Genomic DNA, 12,530 nt, shown 5'->3' with positions numbered 1-12,530 from the left:
ACAACAGTCTTCTTTCAGTTTCCATCTACCATATCCACTTACAAAGCTTTAGTGGACACACTTACCCAAGGTAGAACTTGTAGTTATGAAGCACTCTTCTCATTGCAATAGCCATGCCTACACTTATTGGTATAAAACTCTTATCTTTAGAATTACTGCATGTTTAAATGGGGAAAAAAAATTACCATCTCCAAGTATGACAATATCTGTTCCAACACACATTGTGACATGAATCTTCCCCCCCCCCAAAAAAGGTAAATGTAACTTTTCTTTTTCTTTTTCTTTTTCCTTGACTCTGGTATCAAATGGTTCTACATCACTTACAAAAGATAGTTTCTTCTTATGAATAAGAATAATATTTGTCTTGTGTTCCTTTTTTTTTTCTCAGTTTGTATAGAAAAATTTCTAAACAGCCTCCTAACATTGTTTACAGGACTGTCATTTTTATTCCCACAAAATGGCCATAGGCGCAGGAGTGGCTGTGTGGTAAGTACATGGTTCTGGGTTCAGTCCCACTGCGTGACACCTTGGGCAAGTGTTTTCTACTATAGCCTCGGGCCGACCAAAGCCTTGTGAGTGGATTTGGTAGACAGAAACTGCAAGAAGCCTGTCGTATATATGTATATATGTATGCGTGTGTGTGTTTGTGTGTCTGTGTTTGTCCCCCTAGCATTGCTTGACAACCGATGCTGGTGTGTTTATATCCCCGTTACTTAGCGGTTCGGAAAAAGAGACTGATAGAATAAGTACTGGGCTTACAAAAGAATAAGTCCCGGTGTCGATTTGCTCGATTAAAAGCAGTGCTCCAGCATGGCCGCAGTCAAATGACTGAAACAAATAAAAGAGTAAAAGAATAACTCTTTTCTGGTCTTGTAAAACCAAATCTCTAAGAATACTCTCCTGTGGATTACTTCAGCATTCTTTTCATGCCTATATTTTTTGTAATCATTGTGAAACTAATGTAAGGACAGTCTGATACAACGTAAGCTATTGGCATTTTTTTTAATGTTAGTATCTTTCTATTTTTTTCTTTTAGCATTCTAAAATGTATGTCCTTTTATTCTTATGCATTGAATCCATTGTTGTAAAAGAATATGCTTGCCATAAAATGGTCAAAGCTCTTTTCTGGTTTTGTAAAACCAAATCTCTTACAAAACCTCTGGTGGATTATTTCAGCACTCTTATCATGCTTATATTTTTCTATTCACCGTGAAACTAATGTAAGGATACAATGTAAGCTATAGAAATTTTTTATTTGATCTCTTTATTGCTTCAATTTCATTTTCCTTTCTGTTCTTTTTTTCCTTTTTGTAGCGTTCCAAAATGTATGGTCTTTTATTCTTAAGTATTGAATCCATTGTTGTAAAAGAATACGGAAGAAAAATATGGAAAAAAGTGCTGAATTATGTTGGATTAGACAGCGAAAGTGAATTTTCCACTCATACAATGTATGAAAATGCACTGATGCTTAATCTAGCGAAAGCTTGCAGCCATATTTTGAAAGATAAATTACCCGAAGACTACATGTGTTATTTTGGCAAATGCTTCCTCAAGTTTTGTTCAACTTACAAATACGACCAAATACTGACTCTATCTGGAAGATATTTCCGTGATTTTCTACACGAGATTAACAACCTGCATGAAACCATACGCTTCAGCTATCCAAAAATGATCAGTCCGACATTCATTGTTGAGAAGGAAGACGTAAATGGTTGCATATTGAGCTACACATCAAGCAGAAAAGGTTTCATTCACTACGTTATGGGACAGCTGCAAGAATGCGCACATATCTTCAAAGTTGATCTCACAATTGAAGTTCTAAGTGTTAAAGATGCCTTGAGTAACGGCTGCCGAGTAGAATTTAAGTTATTATTTGATAATTGGCCTTTTACATTGCAAAAACAACCCATCAATGATAATTTGTTTCCAGAAATTTCATCCGATTTCTTTTTTGAGGTAAGTTTAATTTATTTTAATTTTTTAGTCTATTTTTATTTTATTTTAATTTTTTAGTCTTTTTTTTAAATTTTTAATCTATTTATATTTTTTTATTTATCATCTTTTTGTTCTGTCTCTCACTTGTTCCAATAATTGAAGCGTGGCCATGCTGGGGCACTGCCATGAGGGTTTTTTAGTCAAGACTAATCGGCACCAGTGCTTATTTTTGAAGTCTGGTACTTGTTCTATTGATCTCTTTTGCCAAATCACTATGATACAAGGACATAAACAAACCAACACTAGTTCTGAAATGGTGGAGGTGGAGGTGGTGGTTGTGGTGGTGGTGGTGCACATACACACACATACAAATGTACATGGACACACATATACACATACACTCACACACAAAAACACACACAAACATGTAAACACACATAAACATATGTAAACACACACACATATGTAAACACACATACACACACACAAACATATGTAAACACACACACTAGGATGCAAGTCCATCACAGAAATTACTAATTTTTGCCTGCTGAATAGACTGTAGTAACATAAAATGAAGTGTTTTGCTCAAGAACACAATGTACTGCCCAGTTCAGGAACTGAACCCACAATCTTATGATCATAAGTGCAATACCCTAACCACTAAACGATGTAGCCCCACCAATAAACATTTATAGCTCTACATTCAACAGAGAGAAATGACAGTCACTCTGTATAGCTTGTTCCTTCTCGAGCCATGCGTGGCTCATTAGGGCCAGTTTCTTGGTTTCCTTGGCACATAGGTTCTCCACCTGGATGTGACACTGGTCCGTCGCAGGTGTGCTACAAGATGCAGGAGGAAAGAGTGAGAGATAGTTGTGGAGAAAGAGTCAGCAGAAGTTCACCATTACCTTCTGCCGGAGTCACGTGGAGCTTAGGTGTTTCGTTCATAAACACACACATCGCCCGGTCTGAGATTCGAACCCATGATCCCTCGACTGTGAGTCCACTGCTCTAACCACTAGGACATGTGCCTCCACTAGTCACTCTGTATAGTAGCCAATAAATCAATTGTATACAGTGGTGCCCCAGCATGACCACAGCTTTAAACTGAAACAGTTTAAAGATTTACAGTTGAAACCACACCAAAGGGCCTATTGTCTTTTTCTTATTAAACATTGATACTTGATAATGTTATATATATATATATATGTATGTATTTATATATTTATAATTTTAACAAAAGTTATTTATTGATATTGCTATATTTGAGTATTGTAATTATTTTTTGTTTTTGGCAAATTACCACACACACTAATTGCTGATTCTTCACTTAAGCTTTATTAGTATACCTATTTTTTTGTCCTTTGTCTGAAATATTTTGTCACACATCTTGTGACCTCTTCAGCGACTCTCCATCTCATGTGTCTCTTGTTCTGTTTAGTCTGGAACAGGAAGAGACACATGGGATGAAGAAACATTGAAGAGGTCACAAGATATGTAATAAAAGATTTCAGACATGGGAAACAAAAATAAGAATTATAATAAAGCTGAAATAAAGAACAGCCATGTGGCATCTGTGGTTATTTGCCAAAAACAAAAAGGAAAAAGGACCCACCCCCAATATAACAATATTTTTTTCAACACACGATTTCACATCAGGAATCTTGCAAAACAAATACCGTAAATCCTCGAGTATAATCTATATTTTTTTCCCAAAATTTAAAGGTCAAAATCCCTAGTGCATATTATATATGAGGTTAAAAATGAAAATTATTTTCTAAGCAATGTCCGAGTCTCTATTTGCTGTCCAGCAATGTTTATTCAGATGCATTTTGTGATGTCGGGCGCAAAAATACCTTAAGCTAAGCCTGAAAGCAATGAAGTCATAAAAGAATCACCTATAACTTGCAGTAAGCAACATTTATTAAACGTCATTACTGTTATTTCTTTATTTTCTGCAAACAAAATGCACAAAAAAGCTACACGTTCGCATTATGTTATATATACAATAATAATAAAGTATGTTACCGTATACATTTTAAAAAACCAAGGACGTTATATAGACCTCCTTGACTCAAGTTAGAGAAGGGGTGCATATTATACACAAGGTTTAGGTTTTTCAGAGGTACAGCCCCCTAAAAATCCTCTGCGTATTATACTCAAATGCGGACTATACTCAAGGATTTACAGTACATAAACATAATATTTATTGATAATTTTATATTAAAACACTAGAAAACTATTCATTGTTAAAAAATTGTTTATTATTCCAGGTATTTCCCATGTCATTAGTAATAGGTAAAGATCTGACTATTCGGCAAGTTGGCAATAACTTGAAATTTCTGTTTGGTAAAGAAGATTTAACAAAAAAAATCCTGTCAGATGTATTTGTTTTACGTCGACCACTTTTTGCTACTTTTACCTATGAAAAGGTAAGTTCTTTTTGTTTTAAAAGGTTCAAACATCGGGACAAACTTTAGATTGTGAGGAAGAAATGAATTTTAAAAATCATTGTCAGTGCCGCCCCGACTGGCCTTGTGCCAGTGGCACGTAAAAAGCATCATCCGTTCGTGGCCATTGCCAGCCTCGCCTGCTCCCCGTGCCGGTGACACGTAAAAAGCACCATCCGATCGTGGCCGTTTGCCAGACTCGTCTGGCACCTGTGCCGGTGGCACGTAAAAAGCACCCACTACACTCATGGAGTGGTTGGCGTTAGGAAGGGCATCCAGCCGTAGAAACATTGCCAGATCAAACTGGGCCTGGTGCAGCCTTCCGGCTTCCCAGACCCCAGTTGAACTGTCCAACCCATGCTAAGCGGACGCTAAACGATGATGATGATGATGATGATGATGATTGTTTGCAGACTTATTTATCCAGTATTGCATGTAGATAGATGATCTCTCTCTCCAATGAAATATTTTACTTGGAACCTTAGGCATCTTTTCTTTCTCACTGTTTGATATTCAATCTCCTGTTTGAGCTTTTCTATATTACCATTTGCACAGTTGTTGATGACGATGATGATGTTGATGACAATGAGGACAAAGAGCCTCTTCCTCAGAGTGAAAGGCAGGTTGCATGGTGTTTGTGTATGAACACTATACACTACATGGTAGTGAAATGAGAGGCTGTGGATTCTGAGGACATGTAAAGGCTTGAAGGAAATAAAGCCAACACTGGTTGTCAAGCAATGGTGGGGGACAAATACAGACACAAAGGCACACACGTACACACAAAAGCACACACACACACACATACACACAAAAGCACACACACACATAATGATGATGATGTGTATGTATATATATATATAAATATTTACACACTCACACAATCGGTTTCTACACAATTTCCATCTACCAAATTCACTCACAAAGTACTGGTCAGTCTCGACCCATGGTAGACAATCACTCAAGGTGTTGCACAGTTGAAGTGAACCTGAAAGAAGGTGGCAAGCTGGCAGAATCGTTAGCACACTGGGTGAAATGCTTAGCGGTATTTCATCTGCCGCCACGTTCTGAGTTCAAATTCCACTGAGGTCGAATTTGCCTTTCATCTTTTCAGGGTCGATTAAATAAGTACCAGTTATGCACTGGGGTCGATATAATCGACTTAATCCGTTTGTCTGTCCTTGTTTGTCCTCTTAGCCTTACAGCCGTACCTGCACCTATCAAATATATCAAATTATTTATGTCAATAAACAGGAAAAATCTGCTTATGTCTTCTACAACAGTGCTTCTCAAACTATCTGATGTAGCGTACCGGCAGTTTTTTTTCCAATGTGCCAGGGACCGGTAATATTTCTTAGTAATATCAATTTATACCAAAGACAATATATATAATGAATATAATAGAAGTTGACAATTTTTTTTATCTTATATCTATTTTGTAAACAAATAATACAATATTACATAAGCATTTTATAAGCATTTTATTGGGTTGTCTGGAAAGTTCGTGCCAATTTTTAAAGGAAAGAAAAAGGTCAATAAATACTTGCCAGTACATTTTTAATCAACCAGATATGAACCAATTTGTTTCACAATGCATCTCCATCTTTCCTTTAATTTGAAAATACCCTCTTCCCAGAATTGAGGTAGTTTCATAGCAAAGAATTCATCAAGGTATCTTTTTACATCATCCAAGGAATTGAAATTTTTATCATTAAGACTATTCTGCAGAGACCTGAATAAGTAGGAATCCGAAGGAGCAATATTTGGTGAATATGGAGAGTGGGGTAACACCTCCCAGCTGAGTTGCAGCACTTTTTGTCTGGTTCCCAAAGCATCAAGTGCCGAAAATGAACTTTCTTATCTTCCATTTTAAAGGGTTACAGAATTAGCACAGGTTATAAGAACATAAACCTTCTTCCACGAAAAGATAGCTTAAACTGTGCTCTAAATTGAGGTGAAGCCAAATCCTATTTTATGGACTCAACCATGTTCTAAGATAAGTCGAAAGGTAAGCTACTATAAATCGGCACAAACTTTCCGGACAACCCAATATAATGTTTCTTTCTTTTCTGGAAATTCGCTGCGTACAGGCAGCTGATGGTTCACAGACTGGCACTGGTCCATGGACCACCACTTTGAGAAGCACTGCTCTACCATATACTCATAACACCCATTACTGTCTTTCCCATCATTATTTCATTTCCAGGGCTCTTTCTTCTGTTGTTGAGTATCTTACCACTCTTTCACCTCACTTTCTCTCTCTCTCTCTCACTCTCTCTCTCTTTCTTGTTGTTCCTTTACTCTCTCCACTATAAAAATCTTGCTCCTATCACTCTGATTCTCTTCCTTTATCCTCTTTCATCACTCTCTCCTCTATCTGCTGCTGTTTGGGAGTTGAAAGACAAACCCTTGTTTCTGAATAAACAAACAGAAACAGCATGAGATAGAGAAGACTGGGTTTTTCTTTTGTCTTGCTGATGACAAGACAACATCTCCAGTGCTGGTGCCATGGTAAAACATTCCTTCTATACTCTATAGAGCAGTTTATGAAAGGAAAAGCTTTCAGTTTTAAAAACGATGCTAAATATCAAATGTAGAAGTGAGATGGGATCTCTGACCATGTGAGAGGGTTGTAAGTCTTAAATAAGTATTGACTTGCAGGGAGTTAGTCAGTCCAACCCACATAGAATGGAAAAGTGAGTGTGAAATAAAGAAGATGATGATGACAATGATGATGATGATGATGACAATGGTGGTGATGACAACAGTGGTGATGATGATGATGATAACAATGATGATGACAATGAGGATTGATAATGACAATGGCAATGATAATGATGATGATGATGATGATGATGATGGATGATGATGATGATGATGATGATGATGGTGGTGGTGGTGGTGGTGGTGATGATGATGATGATGATGACAATGAAGATTGATAATTACAATGGCAATGACAATGAAGATGAGGATGATGATGATGATGATGATGATGGAGGTGGTGGTGGTGGTGGTGATGGTGGCAGTGGTGGTAGTGGTGATGAAGATGATGATGATAACGATGCGGATGACGATGACAGTGATGACGACAATAACAACGCCGAGGAGAAAGAAAAGGAGGAAGAGGAGGAGGAGGGGGAGGAGGGCGAAAGAAAAGGAGGAAATGGATAGATGCATGGATGACAATAACACTGGCTATCTTGATGCTGGCCACGATGGTAATGGCATATTAAATAACCTAAGATTTGCCATTGATTAATTACAATATTATTTACAATTTCACAGCATTCCATCTCCTCATCAATCTTGGCGTAACACAGAAGATTGATACCTTCAGTTTTCAATAGGAATATCGAATAATTTTTTATATTTTTAATCCTTTTGCCTTATCTATCTTAACCATTAGATTGCCAGCCTCTAACACCTGTTTTTTCTCATAAATGAAGATTTATACTGATGACAATGTCTTTCAGTTGGTAATTAATTAATACAGTTTTCTTTTTAACTTAACATAAGGTACAGGTGAATATAATGTAATTTGTATAATAATAAAAAAAAATCAAAGCATAGCTGTGTAGCTATGTGTTATGCAATTAGATTTGGAGCTGTGTAGTTTCAGGATCCGTTCCATTACACAGCACTTTGGGCGAGTGCCTTCCATTGTAACTCTGGACCAAGTAATGCTTTGTGATTGAACTTGGTTGCCAAAAGGTATGCAGCATCCTATTGTATACACACACACACGCACACACACACACACATACACAGACATGTATGATATATATATATATATATATATATATATATATTTCTTTACTACCCATAAGAGGCTAAACACAGAGGGGACAAACTAGGACAAACAAACGGATTAAGTCGATTATATCGCCCCCAGTGCATAACTGGTACTTAATTTATCGACCCCGAAAGGATGAAAGGCAAAGTCGATCTCGTCGGAATTTGAACCCAGAACGTAATGGCAGACGAAATACGGCTATGCATTTCGCCCGGCATGCTAATGTTTATTCCAGCTTGGTGCCTTTTCTATATATATATATAGATATATATACTTATGTATGCTAATGTCAAACAGTGAGAATGAGTGTTCAAGACCACAATGGTGGTGGAGACGCATGGCTTAGTGGTTTGGGTGTTGGGCCCATGATTATAAGATTGCAGTTTCAATTCCTGGCCTGGGCAACACATTGTGTTCTTGAGCAAAACACTTCATTTCATGCTATTCCAGTCCAATCCATTAGAAATGAGTAATCCTGCGATGGACTGGCATCCCATCCGGGTGGAGAATTTATATGCCATAGAAATGGGAAAACTGGCCGTTACGGTTCAGTATGACTTGAGAAGGAAACTTTACCTTTCTTTTAACTTTTATTCATATAATTGACCACAAGGGCATTACACAGATGTAGCTGTGGGCTGGACATTACATTAATGAGATGAAATGATAAACAAAATAATGAAATTAATATGAGAGAAGCAAATCGACGCCCACCTATCAAAGACCCTCGAGAACACTCTTCTCATTTATTTGATAAAAATCACTATCTTCCACTACCGCCACAGCCACCTGCGGAGGTCAATATGGACTGTCAATGCAGGTCGGGATATTCAGTTCCTGACCTTCAAAAAAACTATTTACGAAGCTGTTTACAGTCCCTCCCTTGAGATAGAAGACCACATATTCTTCATTATTTTTACTGGGAAGGGCCACAGCTTCCTCCATTCGTGGCACACTTCCTACCAACAAGGCCTTGGGACATGTCAGTAGTGCATTGCAAGCTGCTGGCACTCTCCCTTCCTATTTTTCTTCTTTTTTATCTTTGATGCAGGAGGGCTTAACTTTTAGCTTGCCACATTGATGGATAAACATTCTTTATTTGTGGGTTAACAAGGCTACCAATGGTTTCATGTAAAGAAATATTGGTCAGTCTAAGGGTGTAGAAGAAACAATTGCCCAAGGTGGATAACGTTTTAAAGTACAAATGTGGTTGCAGGGTAAGAAGCTTGCTTCCCAACTACATGTTTTCAGGTTCAGTCCCACAGCAAGGAACCTAAAGAGAGTGTATTGTTTAATAGTCTGGAACTTCAGGCTAACCAAAGCTTTGAGAGTAGATATGGAAACTGAAAATGTGTGTGTGTATGTGTGTGTATGTGTGTGTGTGAGTGTGTGTGTGTATTTGTTTGTTTGTGTGTGTGTGTGTGTGTGGTTCAAAAAGCAGAAAAAAGCAGAAGACAGAGACAGGTGAGGAAACAACAAACAAAGTGTATTAGTTTGACACTCAGGAGAAATGGAAGAATTGTTGATGTTTCGAGCCTATGCTCTTCTTCTGAAAGGAATGAGAAGTATGTGTGTGTGTGTATGTGTGTGTGTGTGTGTGTGTGCATGTATGTATTTATAAGTATTTGTATATGTATGTACGTACCCTTACCTTGACATTACATGATAGTTGCGAGTGTCACCATCATGTAAGAGGTGTCCTTTATTTCCAATATTCTGTGAAAATATGCCAGGTCATGGGGAAATCTTACTTTGCTTGGAAACTGGGGAGAATTGGAATATGTGTATATATATATATATATATATATATACAATGGGAAAGGTATCCAGTAATTGAAAACCTGTCCCAATAAATTCTGTCCAACCCATGCATGCATAGAAAAGTGGATGTTAAAATAAAACGATGAAAGTATGTATAAAAGCAGCTTAAATGTAAATCTGTAGTTTTCTTAATTAAACTTTTAACAATTCTTTCTTTCTTCTTTATTCAGATTATTGCATACCAGCATGTTATATTCGAACTTGAATGCAGTATATGTTCTCATGATTCGGAAGATGGTAAACGAGTTCAGATGCTTCTACGTGGAGAAATGAAAGAACTTCCTGGAACCAAGTTAATTGTTTTCTTATGTGTACCATTGTGAGTACCGTCAGCATCAAAAAATCATTTAATTCAACCATAATAATTATGTATAACATCCCCAAAAAAAAAAATGTTTTTGATAGATTTATAGAGTTATGGATTTATGGATTTATATCCAATTTTCTTGTAGTCTGGTTACATTGCCTGATTCAAGAAACTTGGAGTAGTGCATGATTGTTTAAACAACAATTTTCAGATGTTATATTTATAAGCATGAGATCAACAGTAGTAGTTATCATAGTCAGAAAGAAATCCTTCTTTTTGGAGGATAGCCTGTATATATATATATATATATATATATATAATACATATAAGAGAGCAAAGTGTATGTATGCCACTATATATATATATATATATATATATATATGTATATATAAAATACAAAATGGGACAGGAACACAAAACATCCGGACAGCTAGGTGATACAAAAAGGGACAACAAAACATCCAGGTAGATGATACAACAAAAACAAGGACGGCTCAGTCGAAGTTTTCTTTCCTCTGTCAAGCACCAAATTATCCTCGCAATTTTGGCTGATTATTCGTGAGATTGCTCCAATCTGGTCAGCCACAAGGAAGAACTAAGCTCAGAGCATTAGATTCCTTGGAAGAAAGCAACGAATGTATGCAAAAACAAGGACGGAAAAAACGGACCAAGTTACACAATAAAATACAATAATAAATACAATAAAAATAATAATTGGAGTGATCTCAAGAATAATCAGCCAAAATTGTGAGGATAATCTGGTGCTTGACTGAGGAAAGAAAACTTTGAATGACCCGTTCTTGTTTTCTTTGTATCGTCTATCTGGACGTTTTGTTATCCCTTTTTGTATCACCTAACTGTCTGGATGTTTTGCGTTCTTGTCCCATTTCATATATATATATATAATATATATATATATATAAAAATATGTATATATATATGTATATATATATAATATATATATATATATATGTATATATATATATATATATATATATATATATATATATATATATATATTATATATATATAATACATATAAGAGAGCAAAGTGTATGTATGCCACTATATATATATATATATATATATATATATATGTATATATAAAATACAAAATGGGACAGGAACACAAAACATCCGGACAGCTAGGTGATACAAAAAGGGACAACAAAACATCCAGGTAGATGATACAACAAAAACAAGGACGGCTCAGTCGAAGTTTTCTTTCCTCTGTCAAGCACCAAATTATCCTCGCAATTTTGGCTGATTATTCGTGAGATTGCTCCAATCTGGTCAGCCACAAGGAAGAACTAAGCTCAGAGCATTAGATTCCTTGGAAGAAAGCAACGAATGTATGCAAAAACAAGGACGGAAAAAACGGACCAAGTTACACAAATAAAATACAATAATAAATACAATAAAAATAATAATTGGAGTGATCTCAAGAATAATCAGCCAAAATTGTGAGGATAATCTGGTGCTTGACTGAGGAAAGAAAACTTTGAATGACCCGTTCTTGTTTTCTTTGTATCGTCTATCTGGACGTTTTGTTATCCCTTTTTGTATCACCTAACTGTCTGGATGTTTTGCGTTCTTGTCCCATTTCATATATATATATATATATATATAAAAATATGTATATATATATGTATATATATATGTATATATATATATATATATATATATATATATATAATATATATATATATGTGTATATATATATATATATATATATATATATATATATATATATATATATATATATTATATATATATATATACATACATATACATATAATATTGCTTGCTTCCAATATATTGAGGTATTTACTTGTCGTTAAGTTTTAAAAATTTCAACGAATCAAATGTTTTGATTCATTAAAACAATGTCAATTAATTTCAAGCATTGATATCAACACTGATATTTACATATACATATAATATATATAGATATATCTCACAAGAAATGAAGAATATTATCGTATGCATTTCTCTATATTAGAATTGAAAACTTGGAAGACTTGCAAACAAAAGGCCTCTACTTGAATGACTTGAGCATGATTGATAACAGTCGTGATATGATTATGGTTGGTCACCAGCATGCATCCAACATGGAGTTGACTCTTGATCAGGTATATGATATGAAAATAACTTTCCAAAGTATATCAATGTTTTTTATATATATCTATGTATACACATATGCACGGGTTTTAGTACT

At 35.6% G+C, this 12,530-nt stretch overlaps 1 protein-coding gene across 5 annotated transcripts in view; it reads left to right on the top strand.

Moving 5' to 3' along the window:
- Positions 1-12,530, top strand: part of LOC115214170 (soluble guanylate cyclase 88E) — a 254,649-nt gene that overhangs the window by 173,884 nt on the left and 68,235 nt on the right. For all 5 annotated transcript variants that reach the window (XM_036504581.1, XM_029783257.2, XM_036504580.1 and 2 more), the window contains 4 exons: positions 1,315-1,956; positions 4,212-4,370; positions 10,176-10,324; positions 12,315-12,444. In XM_036504581.1, the coding sequence (XP_036360474.1) occupies positions 1,324-1,956; positions 4,212-4,370; positions 10,176-10,324; positions 12,315-12,444 (1,071 nt within the window). In that variant the 5' untranslated portion in view covers positions 1,315-1,323. The remainder of the gene's footprint in view (positions 1-1,314; positions 1,957-4,211; positions 4,371-10,175; positions 10,325-12,314; positions 12,445-12,530) is intronic.

The sequence above is a fragment of the Octopus sinensis genome, linkage group LG7 (genome assembly GCF_006345805.1).
Source record: "Octopus sinensis linkage group LG7, ASM634580v1, whole genome shotgun sequence".
NCBI lineage: Eukaryota > Metazoa > Mollusca > Cephalopoda > Octopoda > Octopodidae > Octopus > Octopus sinensis.
This window is presented reverse-complemented; position numbering and strand designations above follow the sequence as displayed.